The sequence below is a fragment of the Lynx canadensis genome, chromosome F1 (genome assembly GCF_007474595.2).
Source record: "Lynx canadensis isolate LIC74 chromosome F1, mLynCan4.pri.v2, whole genome shotgun sequence".
Classification (NCBI taxonomy): domain Eukaryota; kingdom Metazoa; phylum Chordata; class Mammalia; order Carnivora; family Felidae; genus Lynx; species Lynx canadensis.
In genome coordinates this window covers 21396814-21415963 of record NC_044319.2, presented here as the reverse complement: position 1 = coordinate 21415963, position 19150 = coordinate 21396814, and the positions used below count along the sequence as shown (strand labels likewise).

The window sequence follows — 19150 nt, the reverse complement described above, 5'->3', positions numbered from 1 at the left end:
CAAAACAAAGCAGAGATATTGGCAGCATCACAGTGCTAAGAGGGAAAAAAATGGAATTCAGAACTTCCAAATGAAAAGGGGCCTTCGAAACACCCTGGGCTCTCAGTTGAGAAGTTTCAGTGGGACTGAACGAGAGGTAGGCTGAACCTTATAAAGATAGGAGTCAGTTCCGTTTTTGATTAAGTTCAGGAGATCCATCCTATTCTCCCTGCCTGCCTTCCAGAAGATAAGATGGGGCTTCTGTGGAGGTAGATCTAAGTCCCTTCCCATTTTTCATAGAAAGGTCTGGCATCGAGCCCAGAATCATCAGGTATACCAAAGACTAAGATCAAGAAAAATAAATAGATCTGCACAGATTATATAAAATAACTATGGTTGATATGTTCGAGAAAATAGATGACAAATGGAGAATTTTACCAGGGATCCAGATACATAGGAAAGAATGAAATGGAAGAATTACAACTAAAAACAAGAAGTGAAATTAAAAACTCCATAGATAGGTTTGATGTCGTTTGGACACATCTGAAGAGAGGCAATTAATTAACGGAATAGGTTAGTAGGAAATATCCAGACTGAAACACAGAGAACAAAAAGGGAAATAAACTATAGAGGAAAACATAAGGAATATCTAGGGCATGATAGAAAGCACTGGGAAGGAGAAAGGGTGTGTGTGTGTGTGTGTGTGTGTGTGTGTGTGTGTGTGTAGGTTATGAACTCAAGGATAAGTACAAAGAATACCAACCCTACACATATTGCAGTAAAATTTCTGGGAACTAAAGAGAAAGAAAAAAAATGTTCTAAAGGTATCCAGAGGAAAAAAGACATTTAAAAAAACAACCACAAGATAACAGAATGACATCTGTGAAGTGTTGAAATAAAATATCTGCCAGAATAACCGAAGAAATTAAAGAAAGACAACATATACTACCTGACATCAATTTATTATAAAACTAGGATAATTAAGACAGAGTGGCATTAGTGCAAGAGTAAACGAATAGACTAATGGGCAAATAAACCAATAAAAATCCAGAAACAGACTTGCATTTATGTGACCTCTTGATTAATGCAAAAGTTACATTGCCATGCTAGGATTAAAGGCAGTGTTTCCAGTAAATGATCCCGAGTCCCTATGAAAAAAATCATAACACTCCCCTCACACCATACGCAGGAATTGATTCCAATTTAGATCTAAAAAGAAAAAGTAAAACCAGTAAGATTTTTGAAGACGCCAATGCAAACTATTTTATGACACTGGAATAGCTAAGGTTTTCTTAAAAGACAAAAAGCAGGGGAGCCTGGGTGGCTCAGTCAGTTAAGCACCTAACTCTTGATTTTGGCTCAGGTCATGATCCCAGGGTCGTGAGATTGAGCCCTGCTTAAGATTCTCTCTCTCTCTGCCCCACTCTGCACCTCCATCCCCATTCCCCTCCCCACTCACACACACACATGCACACCGTCTCTCACTCTCTCTCTCTAAAATAAAAAAAAAGACAAAAAACCTGAATTATAAGAAAACAGTTGGACACACTGAACTATATTGAAGTTCGGCATTTATTTTGGTCAAAAGACATCATTTAAAGTACTGAAAAGATGGAAACCCTAAATTGAGAAAATATATTTGCAACCTATGTATGTCTGTCAAAGGACTCATCCAGAATATGTAAAGTACTCATAAATTAATCTAAAAACAAGCAACCCAATGGAAAGAAATGGACAAAGGATTTGAATATGCTCTTCATTCCAGAGAATCACCAATTGACCAATAAAAAGAAGAAGTATTCAACCTCATCATCATCCAAGATGCGTGAAATAAATCCACACTGAGATACCATCATACATCCACCAGATGTTTAAAATTAAAAGACTGACAATATTAAGTATTGGAAGGATGTGCTGCCGTATGACTATTAACATCAGCGTGTACAATAGTGTAATAATTTCATACCTAAGGAATTCCATTCTTGGGAATTTTGCAACAGAAACATACATATGTACACAACAAAAGCCACGTCCAGAATGTTCATGGCAGCACTACTGGTAATATCCCAAATTAGAAACAATCCAAATGTCCATTAACGGTGAAATGTATAAACATTTTATGGAATACAGTGGAATAGTTTCCATCAATAATAACGAACATATTTTACACATGTTACTGTGGATGAATCTCACATACTTAATGGTGGCCCAGTTGTACATATTGTGCTATTGATTCTATTGATAAAAAGCAGGTAAAAATATTCTATGCCAATAGAAGGCAGGGCACTGGTCACCCTGCTGGAGGGATTTGAGGGAGGCTTCCGGAGTGCTGGTAACGTTCTGTATCTTGATCTGGGTGGTGATATTGTGAGTGAGTTCAGTTTATGAAAACTCAACAGACGTAGCAATGATCTTCTAACTCTTCTGCCTATATCTTATCCTTCAACAAAAACTTTACGGTAAAAAAGAACCAGATGGCCCTTGCAATTTGTACATTTACGGTGAGGCTAACAATCACTTTCCTGGCTAGTCACTCAGCCAGCATAGAACCTGGGGAGTGACAAGTTTGGTAATCATAAAACCTTTAAGTTTTTAAACCTTTAAGTTGAAAAGCTTTAAGTGCTCCATATAATTACCTTTATCATGAAATCACACATATTTCAAAGAGTGATGACAGCTGAAAGCGATACACAGAAGCATTTATTTCAACAAATTACTATTTAATTTTTGGTCTTATGGTACTCCTATTTTGGTGGTAACTGAAGCAGAATGCTTGAATATTCAGTCTATCACCTTATATACGTTGCCTGCTAACACACCCCGCATACTTTATTCTTGGATTTGTTTTCATGTGGCTACTTGAAAAGGTCTTTAATGGCTGGAAAGAAACGGAAGTGAATTACTGGATTGTGCTTAATATAGTCTATGGGCAGCATGACTCCATGACAGACGGCCAGTAAGCCTGTTGACGTCTCAATGCCAAAATATTTCTACTTTTCTGTCTGTGTTCTTTATATTATTGTTCTTTAGTTGATTCTAATCATATACCTTAAACCACATTTTTCTAAATTGTGTACCTAAGAACCACCTGGTCAAGTTGTTAAAAATGCAGATTTCCAAGCCTGAGCTCTGACTGAAGACGCAAAGTATGTGCATTTTTAACACTCCAGATGATGCTGTGAAGATATTTTAGGGGACTAAATTTTGAGAAACACTACCTTAAGTTCACCATCAATAGTAATAGCTATTTGGAAAATGATATTTTGACTGGGAATTTGGGGGGATTATTCTTTTGGGGATTTTTTGGCTGTTTTGTATCAGGTTATGAGTCACCTTCATTTAGAGCAAAGGGTTTAAGTTGCTGAGCAAAGTGGATATGAGAAAACAAATGGAGAATATTTAAAATAGAACTTACAGAGTACAGAAGCTGCCATCAGCCCCTATCATGAATCATATAATATTTTGTTCAGACAAAGCTGAAGTGGCAGATGGGCCTGTTATTAATTTAGGTAGGCACTCCTTAAACTAGTAAAGTTTATGAGAAGTTTTACAACCCTGGAATTCTGAAGCTATTTCAGGTGCATGTAGTTTCATGTCATCTTTATGGGAGCAGAAAAAGATCTGTATCCCACACCCCTTGCAATTTTGTTTGTCAGAATTTAGATAAAAGGATGCAATGAGAGGAAGTCTTTGCCCACACATTGCATCTTTGCTTTACCACCTGTTTTGCTGGAACCAATCAAGGCGAAGCTGAATCATTGACTCAGCATCCAGTTACCCTACAGGCATCAATTCACAAAACCATGAACTAAGTATACAGGAGAAAGAAACCCAAACGTTTCTTTTCCTACATTTGACTTCTTTCTCCCCTGAATGCATATCTAGGAACTTCTCTCAAGCACCTGGCTAAGTTGTGCTGTCGAACTGGACTGCTTTCCCTTTTCAAAGCTTCCGTGTGTGGGATGCCTGGATGGCTCAGTCGGTTTAGCGTCTGACTCTGCCTCAGGTCTCGATCTTGCGATTCGTGAGTTCGAGCCCTGTGCCGGGTTCTGTCCTGACAGGTCGGACCCTGGAGCCTGCTTTGAATTCTCTGTCTCCCTCTCTCTCTCGATCCCTCCTCCGCTAGTGCGCGCTCTCTCTCTCCCCCCAAAATAAATAAACATTAAAAAAAAAAAGCTTCTATGCACTATGGTGCTAATGAAGATTATAGATTATATAAAGGGCGTGAGCTGTGTGATTAGCATAATCCAATTTGAAACTAGCATCCTAAAATTCTTTTTCATCTTGCAGTGCCTGCCACTGCCAGATGTTTCTCAGCTTGCAAAGATTAGCAGTGATGCCGACTGCACTATCAAAGTTTGCAGCTGTCGGTGGTTTTCCACTGTCCAGCACCCTTTGACATCTTAACTGAGGTCTCTCGCTAATGAAGCGAGAGGAGAAACTAAAACAACTACCACTCTTGACAGAGGTTGTAGACTATTGATGCTGGGGAAAAGTGAAAAGAAGAATCCAAAGTGACAGCTTTAAACTGGGTTCTGGTTTTCTTAAAGGAGGTCTGTCCCTGTTTTGACGTATAAATGTAGCATCGGCATCCTGTCGCACGGTATTTTCTTTATCATTTTTTCAGAGTTAGAATTTGCCAGGGTGTATGACCTGAACTGAGCGTCCAGGATGGCTTGGAAGATGGTTATATCCCTGACTGACTTAGGCTATTTCAGTTTGCTGCATTCTTTTCTTATTCTTGGGTTTCTCCCAAGGAACTTAACTTTCTGCTTTCTCTTCCTCATTTGGCCCAAGAAAACCTCTCCCTCCTTTCCTCAGATTCAGAGGAAGACCAAGCCTCAAAGGCAATTTCTCCACCTACGATTTGACTTTATTTGTGTGTAATAATCCGAGTGACTGAGTTACTAGTCATGGGCGTAGTGTATCTGCTTGTCTCCCGTTTACCTTTGCCTCTCAAATTAGGCTCTTAGCATTTGAGTCACTTCCACAGTCCAGATCTTCAGTTTCACGCTCGGTGGCCTGGTAAAGCCAAACTGCTTCTTTTTTTTTTTTTTTTTTTTTTTTTTATTTTTTTTCAACGTTTATTTATTTTTGGGACAGAGAGAGACAGAGCATGAATGGGGGAGGGGCAGAGAGAGAGGGAGATACAGAATCGGAAACAGGCTCCAGGCTCCGAGCCATCAGCCCAGAGCCCGACGCGGGGCTCGAACTCACGGACCGCGAGATCGTGACCTGGCTGAAGTCGGACGCTTAACCGACTGCGCCACCCAGGCGCCCCCCAAACTGCTTCTTGACAGGTAGTTGCTGGCGTAGAGTAGGCACTCAAATATTTGTTGAGCGAATGAGTGATGTTTACCATTTGCATGCCTCCTCTTCCCGGACACTTTTTGTTTTCTAGATTGATTTTTGCCTGGTTTTGTGTGTTCTAGTGTTTGGGGAAAACAGAAGAGAGCATCAGCCCCATGAGAAAGAACCTGCCCTCTGGGCTAATGAAGGGGCTCCATTTTTGCACATTTAAGGTGAAGGACCAGTTGAATCGTCTCCTTTAAATCACGTGTTGACTTCTCAAAGGAGGGAAGATATTTTTCTTTATGGCCTTCCACCACCTGCTATTCTAACCTGTAGTTTTGTTTCTGATTTGCCGTCTTGAGCGCTGGTGCTGTGGCAAGAACATGGTTAAGGAAAAGCAACGTCTCCTGGTTGAGGAGGTGGGAAGAGTCACCTTGTAGCCTGCCCGCCTCTGCTTTGGCCCGTTTCCCCTTGCCTTCCCTCCTGCTCAGTACTTTTGTTTTCTAGTTTGTCTTCCATGGTCTGGTTGAGAGATACAAGCACTGGGTCAGAAACTGCAATATGTAAATGTACCAAACCAACACTTTGTCTGCCTTACACTTATGCAATATTATATGCCAATTATACCTCCATAAAAATAAATAATAAATAAAATTCCAATAACTACCTATTTCCTTTTTCTCTAAAACAGGGTATCGAAAGTGTGAACAGAAGATGACCTACATCAGTATCAGCTAGAATATTTATTTTAAAATGCAGATTCCTGGGGCATCTGGGTGGCTCAGTTGGTTAAGCATCCGACTCTTGATTTCAGCTGAGGTCATGATCTCACGGTTTGTGAGTTTGAGCCCCACATTGGGCTCTGCTCTGTCAGCATGGAGCCTGATTGTGATTCTCTGTCTCCTCTCTCTCTGCCCCTGCCCCACTCATGTGTGTGAGCGTGCTCTCTCTCTCTTTCTCTCAAAAATAACTAAACTTTTAAAACTGCACATTTCTAAGTTCTCTGCTGATCTGCTGATCATAGGTCTTAGGAAATGAGGGTCAGCGGTCTGCAGGTTTTTCTTTTTTTAATGTTTATCTAATTTTGGTTGAGAGACTACAAGCGGGGGAGGGGCAGAGAGAGAGAGAAGAAGACAAAGAATCTGAAGCAGGCTCCATTCTCTCAGCACAGAGCCCGATGTGGGGCTCATGAACTGTGAGATCATGACTTGAGCTGAAGTTAGACGCTTAACCAACTGAGCCAGTCAGGTGCCCAGTAGAACCCTAGGCATTTATATTACACTCTTACTTTTGAGACTCAGCTGCCCTTAACTATCAATGCATAAGGTCTAAATGGGAAAATTAAATAAAAGACAATTCCAAATGCTTATACCTCATTCACAAATCTTTCCTCTTTACCATAAAAAGGCTTTTAAAAATGTGATCACCACATAGAACTATGAACAGCGTTTAAAAATTAAGTGAAGGGCACTGATTAAATTGTTTGATGGCCATAACTACTGTTGAAAGACAAAGGGTTTTTTTTTTTAATTTCTTTGAAAAGCAATCATTTGAGAACTATTATTTTTGCTTTTCCTTTGTTGTCAATTTTTATATCTTTTTGTGTGGACATCTGTGCCACTTTCTTCCTCCCTCCCTCCCTTTCTTTCTCCTTCCCTCTTCTTTTCCATGACTCTTTCTACTTTCTATAGCAATGCCTACCTTATGATATCATCTTTAGAACTTAGGAGCATGATGTCATTAAATGAATGATTGTTGCAGTCAGAACTTCCCCTGAGACTTACCAGCTGGATGATAGTAGACAGATTGCTTAACATCCCTCAGTTCCTGTTGTCTCAACGGAGCACTTACCGTGTAGTACTGTTGGGAGATTTGAATGAGACTTATGTGTGTACAGCGCTTAACGGAGATCCTAGCAGGCATTACTCAACTGTTGGTTTTTGTGGTTATGAATTACAATGGCCACTTGGGAAAGGATGTGTTAAAGAGAAAAGTCAAGTCCTTAAGTTAGGAGACCTATGAATATTGTGATGGTTGTTAAGTTCTAAAGAGATAAAGTTGAGTCAGACTTGATGGCTGCCCTCAAGCTGTTGACAGTCTTGTAGGAAAAGATAAATGTGTAATTACATCCATGAAATGTAGTGTGTGCAATGCTGTAAGACGGTGAAGGATTCAGTGGAACCACTAAGGACGGAGTGATCAATGTTTCCACGGCTTAGTCAGTTGCCTTGTTGTTAAGTGTATATATAGTGGGAAGAAATTTAAATAGTACCTTTGTTTCTTTCTATTTAAAATGGTACCCACATCATGCCCTGACTCAAGCAAGTCTTTATGTACAGTAGAAAAAGCTGTCACTTCCTGGGGCACCTGGGTGGCTCAGTTGGTTAAGTAAGCGTCTGACTTCGGCTTAAGTCATGATCTCATGGTTTGTGAGTTCGAGCCCCATGTTGGGCTCTGTGCTGAGAGAGCCTGAAGCCTGTTTCAGATTCTGTGTCTCCCTCTTTCACTGTTCCTCCCCTGCCTGTGCTCTGTCTCTCAAACATGAATAAACATTTTAAAAAGTTAAAAAAAAAAAAAGAAAAGAAAAAGCTGTCACTTCCTTGAGACACTCACTTCCATCTGATTGAGTACTGCTATAATAAATACAGAAACATACATGGATTACTAATATAGGTGCTGTTCAGTGTGCAGCCTGTACAGCTATACAAGGCAACCCTATAACTACAATATTTATCTCACACTGACTGTCATTGTTTGGCAAAGAAAGTAACTAGGATAATTTTTTTCTGTTGTAGACTATGATCCTGAACCCATGACCTTGTCACCATCAGAGTCCTGGGGTGACGGTTATATTGTAGTTAGCTGGGTGAGATTGCTCTCATCATTTAGCAGTGGGACTGACATGTTGACTGAACATGTCCTAAAGTGGACAGAAGAATTCTGAGTAAAGCACCTAATAAACAATTCCTTCCCACAGGACTGTTGTGAAAGGCAGGGACATAATGTGTAAGAAGTATATAATCTGTGATGTTCTTCTGTTATGTAGTATCTTGTCTCAGACATTTTGAATATGTGATGGCAGATTCATTAAAAACAATCTGACAGAGCATACAGTAAAAACAAATTAGGAATTATGAATCACATCTTTGTATCCTTCTCCCTTGTGTTTGCTGTCTATAGTTGATACCCCAGATCCCTATGTGGAACTTTTCATCTCCTCAACCCCTGACAGCAGGAAGAGAACAAGACACTTCAATAATGACATAAACCCAGTGTGGAATGAGACCTTTGAATTTATTTTGGATCCTAATCAGGAAAATGTTTTAGAGGTCAGTGAATCATTTGTGGACTGTTCAATGGTCATAATTCATGTTGAAGTTGGTGCCTGAGCTTTGTCCCTTCTCTTCAGTTGGGTGTAGTTGGAGTCCAGCTGTGCAGCATGGCATACTAGGCTCCAGATGGTGCCCCCCAGGTGATGTGACACCACCCCCCCACCCCCGCCCGGGTGATGGGAAGGTCCAGTGGAAAACACAAGAGTTAGGTAGGGCTGGGAAGAATCGTTTTTCCTCCTTGAGTGCTTTGGAGAAAACGTTTTGTGTTATAAAGAGAAAGGTCCAAGTATAACAGAATAACCCTATTGTCAATTGATTGTGACTTTAAGGTAACTTAAGGCTTCTAACTTAAAATCATTAACTTTCAATGAAGTTAAAATAGATCGTTTCCAAAATGGTTGCATGGGTTTTCTACATTAATTTATTTCTCATACTCCAGACTAGCATTTCCCCTGAGAGGGGATAAAGTCCCATTTTTGAAAACATGATAATGAAGATGTCAATCAGGAAAATGAAAAAAAAATTATTATTTTAGTAGCAAATGTGTCTGAAAGAAAAGACAAAGTATTATAACAAAGCTGAATGTTGAGGACCTCAAATGATTATTAAAGATCATTTGAAGACTTTCATTTATTGATTGTGGTGGAGATTTTAGATATAATTTCCAAAGATCCAAGAGAAATTGTGTTCTTGTGCTTTACCTTTTAATGTCTACAGGTCACATTAATGGATGCCAATTATGTCATGGATGAAACTCTAGGAACAGCAACATTCCCCATATCCTCTATCAGAGTGGGAGAGAAGAAAGAGGTTCCTTTTATTTTCAACCAAGTAAGCAACACAACAGGATTATTTTTCAACCCTATGTCAGATAAAAATCTCTTTATTCTGGAATTTTATTTCTTTGTTTGTTTGAATGTTTGTGTTTTAAAGAGGAAAATTTTGTTTTCCCTTTTACCTCTTATCCTAATCTTTTTATTGTTTTGATATTTATAGACTTTGGTTGAGGTATCACAGTAAATACTATTAAGACATTAATCTCTGTTGTTGCTCTCAGTGAGGCAATGACTTTGGATCCCACTGGCAGGTCTAACAAAACTTCTGGGAAGATGAAGGAAGATATGAAATCTGAAAAGAATAGCAGAGAAGAGAGAATGAGGGAGTGAACTCAGAAAACTATTGGGACGTCCAAACTGTTCCAAAATTACATGCTTAGTAATAAATTAAGCCTCTGTGGAGGATCTGTCTCAAATAATCCTCAAACAATTAGGGCTGAAGCAATGAAAGGTCAACAGGAATAGTCTTGGGGTTTTTATTCTCTTTATAATGCTAGGTTTGCTGCGTTTCTGAAATTTCAATAATTTAGGAACACTAAAGCCTTAGAAAAATTATTACTACAGAGCAAACATTGGATTTTGAATTTTATAAGAAACTAATTTAAGAGTTTACAGTGAGAAATGTAAACAACTGGTGGACAAGTATGCAGAGACTGGTTAATGTATTAATTTCTTATTGGGAGAGGCTCTGTTTTTGCTCATTCTTGGAATGACTTCAAATTGCTGTCTTCACTCAAACCTGCCTATTCCTTAAGTCTCACCTCCCTAACCATTGCTATCCCAAGTGACCTCCTCCTTCTCCGAACTCCTAAGATAATTATCTGTGGTATTCATTGGGACTGAATCATTTAAATCATTCAGTTGCTCACCTCCCTCCCTCTCCCCGTACACTAAAATCCTATAGGTCAGGAATACTGGTTATGCATGTCTAATTACAGAGTTAATACATAGGGTATACTTATTGAATGAGGGTATACTGATTTAGAAACCAACTCAAGCCCAAAGGGCCACCTGACCAGTTCATGCAATCAGAGCAGCCCAGGTGCCTGAGGACACTCTAGTTACGCACTCTCTGCCGACTCCTTGAGCTGCTTATGGAAGCATGTCTTCTGTATGTCTTAATCCAGTGGCAAGAGATACACAGCCCACAGTTCTGTTGACTTTTTGAAGTTATTTCGTTCATCCCTCTTGCCAATGTTTATGGAAGTGCCCTGTGTACCAGCCACTGTGTTCTGTGCGAGGAATATAAGAAAGAACAAGACACAGGAGGCTTTTCCCTCAGTTTTCTTTCTGTGGGGTGGAGGTGAGGTAGGGGTGGAAATAGGAAGCAGGCTTAGGAGATGTGAACGTGATGAAATGAAACCACCATCCAGTGAGATAAGCATCAATGAGGAATGTGCAGAGTATGGTAGGAAGACAGAATAAAGACAGACTGTGTTGGAGGAGGAAGCCAGGGATGGCTGCGTATTAGTAGGTGATTTTGAATAGATTGAACAGTGAACATAGAGATTTAATCCCTTGGCATTTGAAGCCAGGCTATTTGGTGTTTAAATGCCAGCTCTGTCCCTTACTATCTGTTTTATCCTGGTCAAATCACTTAGCTCTTCTGTGCCTCGATTTGCTCATCTATCAAATGGAGATAATATCTCATATGATTAGATGAGTTAATTTTATTTATATAGCTGTATAATATATAATGTATATTACATACACATGTATTTTAAATATATTTAGATATAATTATATATTTAATATAGATTTATATATAAATATAAATATTTATAGATTTATAGATTTATATAGATTTATATATGTTATTTGTATATATTTATATATTATATATTTATGTATTTAATTATAATTATTTAATTATACTTTTATACAGTTTAGTACATAAGGTATAGATTAAAAGTTACTTATTTTATGTATTTATTAAGTATATAATTTATTACATATTAAATATATAATGGTGCTTGGTTATAGAACTATATATCAATACTGTATGCACATGGATGTATCCATACATACACATAGTGCTTAGAACACATTAAGCTCTATATAAATGCAAAGGCATGTAGTCTTGAAAGAAGAAAGCAAGTTGGGGCCTGGCAAGTTACAAGGCTTGGCAGGCACAGGTTGATGAGCCGTGGGTAAAGTTTAAAGATGGTCAAGGCTAACATCCCCCGACCTTCTTAAGGCATGTTGCTGGAGTTGGTTCTTAATAAACGTTTGTTGAGAGCTTTGTAAGCATGGAATGGCCTTCCCAAAGTATGCTTTTCCCCCTCTTCAGTCTGATTATAAGAGAAAATATTGTAGGGAAACATGCATTTCCTCTCCTCCTGTCATTTCCTATGGTTAGCTGTGTAACCTCCGGGCTCTAAAAAAGACTCTCTACATTCCTGAATTTAAAGTAGCTTACATAATTATTTTCTTAAGTGTGCCTGAGGAAACAGTCAGCCAAACAGCTTTTTTTTTTTTTTTTTACGTCACTCTGTTCTTAAGAGTCCTTTGCAGTTTTTATCTGAAGGACAGTTGTTTGAGTTAGTGACCTGTAATGGTAGAGGGGAGAAAGGTGAATGCGCACCACAGGTTGGAGAGCCCCTGTCTTCTCCAGATCATGTGGTGTGCCCTATGCAAGCTGTCTAGCCTTGCCTCACCTCCGAACCAGACCTTTCAGAGGAATGTGGGCTTCTTTCTACAGTGTTCACAGAGGTGAGAGGGAGCAGACTGGGAGGATATACTGTGGGAAAATAGACTTTTAAACAATTCTTGAAAATGATCATGGCAAAGTAGTAAAAAAAGAAAAAAAAAGAGAAAGAGAGATAGAGAACACATATTTCCAGCCAAGACATTAGCAAAAACTTCTTCAAAATTCCCAAAGTCAATACTGAGTCAACATACAGTGATTTCTATGGCCAGCAGCCAGCTAGAGAAAGAACAAGAGCCTCTAAATGGAGAGTGCCAGATTCCCAAGGAGCCTGCTCTGCCCACTCAGGGCAGAAACTGGGAATTAGGAGACCCATTCTCTGATTTTCTCTAGGTCACTAATTTCGCTGTACAATGTTTGAGTTGTCACTCTGTCTTATTTTCTTCATCTCTAAAAGAGAGGTTTTGATTAACATATTTCTAAGACCATTTCTAATTTATAAAATTTTGTGATCTAGAAAGAATACCTTTTTTCATATGACCTTTTTAGTCAAAAATCTTTAATTCTTTCCATATTGTGTCCATGGACACAAAATAATAATAATGCAGTAATAAAAATCCTTCACTTTGTGCCCACCTGGGGATGCCAAAAAAAATCTTTATTATGTGATTTTAAAATACTGACCCGTCAGTAGATTATTTTTCAGTATGAGAATTTGAGCAGCTAAAATTTTGCAGCTAACACTTTGCTAAATGTTAAGAAAACGACAAGAAGTTCGTTTTCAAGGAATTAATAAGCTGGAAAGGAGTAGACATTCGTGTGTAAACTGGTAAGTAATATAATAAGCAGTGGCATGAGGAATCTCTTCATTAATTTACTTACTTAGGTGTGATTAAACACTTGTTATGTTCTAGACAGTATTGCAGGTGATGGGCAAACAGGAGAGGACCTGACAGATGATGTTCTGGTTTCCAGTGAGCCTGTATTCTATGGGGGGAGGTAAATAGGCAACAAAAGCAAAAGGATAATCAGCAGAACATCAGCTAGAGATAAATACTGTGAAGAAAATAGAGGGATGTGACAGGGAATAGTTGGTGGCAACTAATGTTTCTGTCAGGGAAGGCCTTTCTAAAGCATTAGATTTTTTTTCTCTGAATTTTATTATAAAAATCTTCAAGCATGTACAAAGTTGGAAGATTTGAAAAACTGCCACGTAGACTCTACAATTAACATTTTGCTGTATTTACTTTGCCACATATCTCTCCATCTACCTATCCATCAAACTATTTTGATGCATTTGGAAACAAACTGCAGGCAACAAATGTTTTACCCCTAAACACTTTAGCATTTCATTAACTAGAGTTTAGTATTTGCATAATATAGTTTTAAGTGCCAAATAGTGTGGACAATATGTACAATGAAAGTTATAAGAAGGAATTATTCATTCATTCATTTCACACATAACCATTGAATACCTACTGTGTGGCAGACAGTTTTTAGGCACCACTTCTTCAGAAGAGAACAAAACAACAAGAATCCCTACCCTTATGGAACTTATATTCTCTTTTTTTTCAATATATGAAGTTTATTGTCAAATTGGTTTCCATACAACACCCAGTGCTCATCCCAAAAGGTGCCCTCCTCAATACCCATCACCCACCCTCCCCTCCCTCCCAACCCCCATCAACCCTCAGTTTGTTCTCAGTTTTTAAGAGTCTCTTATGCTTTGGTTCTCTCCCACTCTAACCTCTTTTTTTTCCCTTCCCCTCCCCCATGGGTTTCTGTTAAGTTTCTCAGGATCCACATAAGAGTGAAAACATATGGTATCTGTCTTTCTCTGCATGGCTTATTTCACTTAGCATCACACTCTCCAGTTCCATCCATGTTGCTACAAAGGGCCATATTTCATTCTTTCTCATTGCCACGTAGTACTCCATTGTGTATATAGACCACAATTTCTTTATCCATTCATCAGTTGATGGACATTTAGGCTCTTTCCATACTTTGGCTATTGTTGAGAGTGCCGCTATAAACATTGGGGTCCAAATGCCCCTATGCATCAGTACTCCTGTATCCCTTGGGTAAATTCCTAGCAGTGCTATTGCTGGGTCATAGGGTAGGTCTATTTTTAATTTTCTGAGGAACCTCCACACTGTTTTCCAGAGTGGCTGCACCAATTTGCATTCCCACCAACAGTGCAAGAGGGTTCCCGTTTCTCCACATCCTCTTCAGCATCTGTAGTCTCCTGATTTGTTCATTTTGGCCACTCTGACTGGCGTGAGGTGATATCTGAGTGTGGTTTTGATTTGTATTTCCCTGATGAGTAGCGACGTTGAGCATCTTTGGAACTTATATTCTATTTAGTAAGAGAGACAAGAAGCAAGATAAGTAAGTAGAAGTTGCTTGTGTTAGATAATGATAGCGGTAAGTGCTGAATAAACTAGTGAAGGAAGAGAGGGGCATTTGTATATGTGGGTAAAGGGGGTTGCAAGTGCAGTTCCAAAAATGTGGCTGAGAAAACATCTCGGATGATATCGGGGGCAGAAGTTGTTCTGAGTAGAAAAGTCCTGAGGTGAAAGTTTGCCTGCCATGTTGAGTAACAGCAAGGAGGAGAATATGGCTGGAACACAGAGAAAGAGTAGCAGAGATTGTGGTAGGAGACGAGGGAAGGGAGGTGAAGGGGGATGGGGTTTCAGTGAGTTACTTACAGTGGATATCAACGGCTTAGGCTTGTCCTTAAAGGAAGGATGTGGTTGGATCACTAAAGGGATGGAAAGCCCTTCTGGTGGAGAGACTAGCCTGAGCCTTTGTTCATAGTCATGGGACTAAAAACGACAAGCATGTTCAGGAAACAGCGTCTAGACCAGTGTGATGGGAGCAGAGCATTCATGCATGAGGGTAGAATGGGTACGCTGGGATCAAACTATAGCAGAGTTCAAGTTTCAGATGTTAGATGTTGGAATTTGGATGTTTTCTTACCGACAGCAGTGAGTCATGGAAGGTTTTTGACCAGGTAATGGGGAATTTCGGGCAAACAGGTTTTGGCTTCTTTCTCAGATGTATTAGTAAGCAACAAGTTAGTAGATAAAGAATGTTTACTATTGAAAACAAAAAGGTCTTTTTTTTTCCTTCCCCTCCCCCATAGGTTCCTGTTAAGTTTCTCAGGATCCACATAAGAGTGAACACATATGGTATCTGTCTTTCTCTGTATGGCTTATTTCACTTAGCATCACACTCTCCAGTTCCATCCACGTTGCTACAAAGGGCCATATTTCGTTCTTTCTCATTGGCACGTAGTACTCCATTGTGTATATAAACCACAATTTCTTTATCCATTCATCAGTTGTGGGAGAGAGCCAAAGCATAAGAGACTCTTAAAATCTGAGAACAAACTGAGGGCTGATGGGGGGTGGGAGGGAGGGGAGGGTGGGTGATGGGTATTGAGGAGGGCACCTGTTGGGATGAGCACTGGGTGTTGTATGGAAACCAATCTGACAATAAATTTCACATATTTAAAAATAAATAAATAAATAAAGTTTGTAGGATGAAAAAAAAAAGAAAACAAAAAGGTGATGCAACTTTAGCAGACTACTTCTGTGGCAACAGACAGGTACGAGGAGTGCAGGGTGACTTGAGGAAAATGAGTGTGGCAGCAGCTATAATCCATCCCTAGGAGTTGAAGAAAAGATTGCTTGTGGCAGTGAGGACCAGAGAAGTCGAAGAGTGGGAATTTACAGTAGATCTGGCCCTTCCCAAGACTGTGATTTGTCACTCCATTATTTATTTATTTATTTATTTATTTAATTTATTTATTTATCATTCTTCTCTTTATTGTTATTGTTGTTGTCATTATTATTATTATTATCATTAGAGAAGGCAATCTTAGAGCTGGGTCCACATTTTTTGTTTTCTAGCTGGCATTTAAGGTGAGGTTGTGTTCTTTGTTGCAACGTGGATGGAACTGGAGAGTGTGATGCTAAGTGAAATAAGCCATACAGAGGAAGACAGATACCGTATGTTTTCACTCTTATGTGGATCCTGAGAAACTTAACAGAAGACCATGGGGGAGGGGAAGAAAAAATAAAAGAGGTTAGAGAGGGAGGGAGCCAAAACATGAGACTCTTAAAAACTGAGAACAAACTGAGGGCTGATGGGGGGTGGGAGGGAGGGGAGGGTGGTGATGGGTATTGAGGAGGGCACCTTTTGGGATGAGCACTGGGTGCTGTATGGAAACCAATTTGACAATAAATTTCATATATTAAAAAAATAATAATAAATAAATAAATAAAATAAGGTGAGGTTGTGTTTATTGGAGTCACAAGTTGAGAGAGCATCAAAGTTGTCATCTGAGAGAAATTGGCAGGACCTGCTGTTTTTGACCCCCCAGCTCAGAGTCAGCCAGCCACTGCCTGGGTTGGAATCACAATTCTGTTAATTATTCGCCAAGTGATGTTGGACAATTTGTTTCTTTTTCTTTGCCATCCTCATCTGTGAAACAGGGTTATACATAGTACCCACCTCTTAAGTTTGTGGTTATGGTTAAATTAATTGACGTATGGAAAGCTTTAGAACGGTGCCTGGCCCAGTAAGCACTAAATAAATATTACATATTCTCATTATAACTGGCCAGATTTAATTATCTGTCATTTGGTTCATGGAACCGACTTAACTATGAAACATATTCGTTTGAACTTAGCAAAATGAACTTATTTGTATATACAGGTAGAGCCTATAAGTTTCGTGATCATTTGTTTTAAGGCAGTTCAAAAATGCTCTAGTCACCTGTTACTGAATAGATCAAGTGTGGCTGTGGGTTACAGAATCCTGTTTTAAAGTGGAAAGATATAACATCTTCAGAATTTAGTGTGTTTTGTGTAAACAAAGCAGCCCACTTCAAGAGGATCATAAAAATGCTGAGATTTTGAAGTAAGATATTTATTCTTTTTATTTTCTAGACAAAATTAGTTTGTTTAGGCCAATACTCTGAGGAAGGTAGCCTCCAAGTGTACATGGTATGGTGTTTTTATTTGCCATCTTTACTTAGCTATTAGTGGTATTACTTAAAAATAGCCGTGTCTCATGACTGCTGCGGTATCTAGTTCTGGCTGATTGCTTTCTTTGATTATTGCTTATTCATGATTGCCGACTTGAAAATGCAAGAGGTAGTTCTATAGAAGAGATAGTGACAAAGCTTTTTTAAAAAAATGGTAGTGTTGATGCTGAGTTCAGAATAAGTTAGTGTCAGGATGATTTCTTTGGAAAACCATGTATTGATGTGTGAAGGCTAAGACTATAATTTAGCTAAGTGAATGAGACAAAGCAAAGTTTAGAGAGGAAACAAGAGAAGTATATACTTTGATGAGAAGTCTGGGGGATCTTTGGCTGAGATGTGAATGTCATCAGTTGGATGCAGGTCAGAGTTCAAACACAGGCCAAATAATTCCTGGCTTTAAAAGAGAATGCATTTTTATTTTGGGATGCTATCAATGGAAACATATGTGAGTCTTTTTGTGACATTTTCACAAGACTACTTTTAAATTATAAGGCACTTTAGAATGTTCTTGTATCCCTGGGGGTCCTCTACTGGACCTAAGTTCCATCAAGTTCCATCAAGGAGTAGAACACATTCACCTTAATTACCATTGCATACCTAGCCTGATACACACTAGATGCTTGAATCATTTTTGGATGAATGGATTAATGAATGTACTTATGGGAAATACAGAGAATCTAGGAACTGCTCAGACAGGAATAATGAAAGTAAATTAAGTTAAAAAAAAAAAAAAAAAAAACAACTAGAGTCTGGGAAATTCCCATTTGGAGAAAAAGAGAGAATGTTTGGTTGGTAACAGTGCTCTTGGAAGTCAGGTTTAGAATTTCCAATGTCCACGTAAGGAAAAGGGACCTTAAATGAAGGAAAGAGACATCATCCTCGGATGAAAGGAGGAAAGCTGCGTGATAGAGTGGAACAGGACTAAGGGAAATAGTGTATTTTTTAATCTTTCAAATCTTTTAAGACTATCTGTGATATTTGGCGGAGGGTGGGGGGTGTGGGACACAGTTATCCTGAATTCTTGGGTGAATGGATTCGATGATTCCTGTAGTAAATGCTAATTTTATTTTCTTAAGAAATCATATATGTTACCAGACTTACTGTGGTGATCATTTTGCAATATATATAAATATTGAATCATTATGCTATATACCTGAAACTAATGTTAAATGTCAATTATATCTCAGTTAAAAAAATAAACAAATGTTAGTTTTTTGTTATTAAAAATCAGACACATTTGAAAAAGTGATGTTAGCAGTATCTCATTCCATTTTAAAAGTGCAAAATTTATCTGGAGGGGGTCTGGCTTGTATTGGTGGGATTGTAATTTCTGCTTCACACTTGAGTTGCCTCTTGTTAGATCCACATCTGGTTCCTTCTTCAGTGGATAGAGTGACAGTGTATGGAAGCATGATTCTTAGTGCAAGTGGCCCTTATTTCTTAAATATAATTTTATTTTATCTTGTACAGGTCAGTTATACAGAGACAAAGCAGAACATATTTTATAATTCAAACAATGTAAATGATTATTCGAACTACTTGGTGATTAGTTGCTGTTTTAGTCTGCTAAGGGGGAGAAAAAGAGTACCTGACTCGGGAGGGATCAGAATTCAATATAATGTTTTATTGAAAGTTAAGGTTGTAAATGCTAGAGTATGTTAATAAGAAAAATGCAGGGGCGCCTCGGTGGCTCAGTCGGTTGAACGTCCAGCTTCGACTCAGGTCATGATCTCGCAGCTCGTGAGTTCGAGCCCCGCGTCAGGCTTTGTGCTGACAGCTCGGAGCCCTGGAGCCTGCTTCAGATTCTGTGCCTCCCTCTCTCTCTGCCCCAACCCACTCACATTCTGTCTCTGTCTCTCTCAAAAATAAATAAACATTTAAAAAAAAAATTTAAGAAAAGGCAGAGTGCATTTGGAGAGCTCTTTACCAATAGGGTAGGTTCTTAAGTTTAAAATCATTTGTCTGCATCTCTTTGTGATAATTTTAAACAACCTCTCTCATGCCAAGCACT

General features: G+C 38.9%; 1 protein-coding gene across 2 annotated transcripts in view; it reads left to right on the top strand.

The window, feature by feature from the left end:
• The window catches only part of PLA2G4A (phospholipase A2 group IVA), a 159418-nt gene that overhangs the window by 60586 nt on the left and 79682 nt on the right, over nt 1–19150 (top strand). Inside the window, exons 4-5 of one of the 2 annotated variants that reach the window (XM_030301815.2) lie at nt 8452–8600; nt 9321–9434. The exons of the other annotated variant lie outside the window; for it this stretch is intronic. Of the exons in view, the coding sequence (XP_030157675.1) occupies nt 8452–8600; nt 9321–9434 (263 nt within the window). The remainder of the gene's footprint in view (nt 1–8451; nt 8601–9320; nt 9435–19150) is intronic. 2 annotated transcript variants of the gene reach the window in all.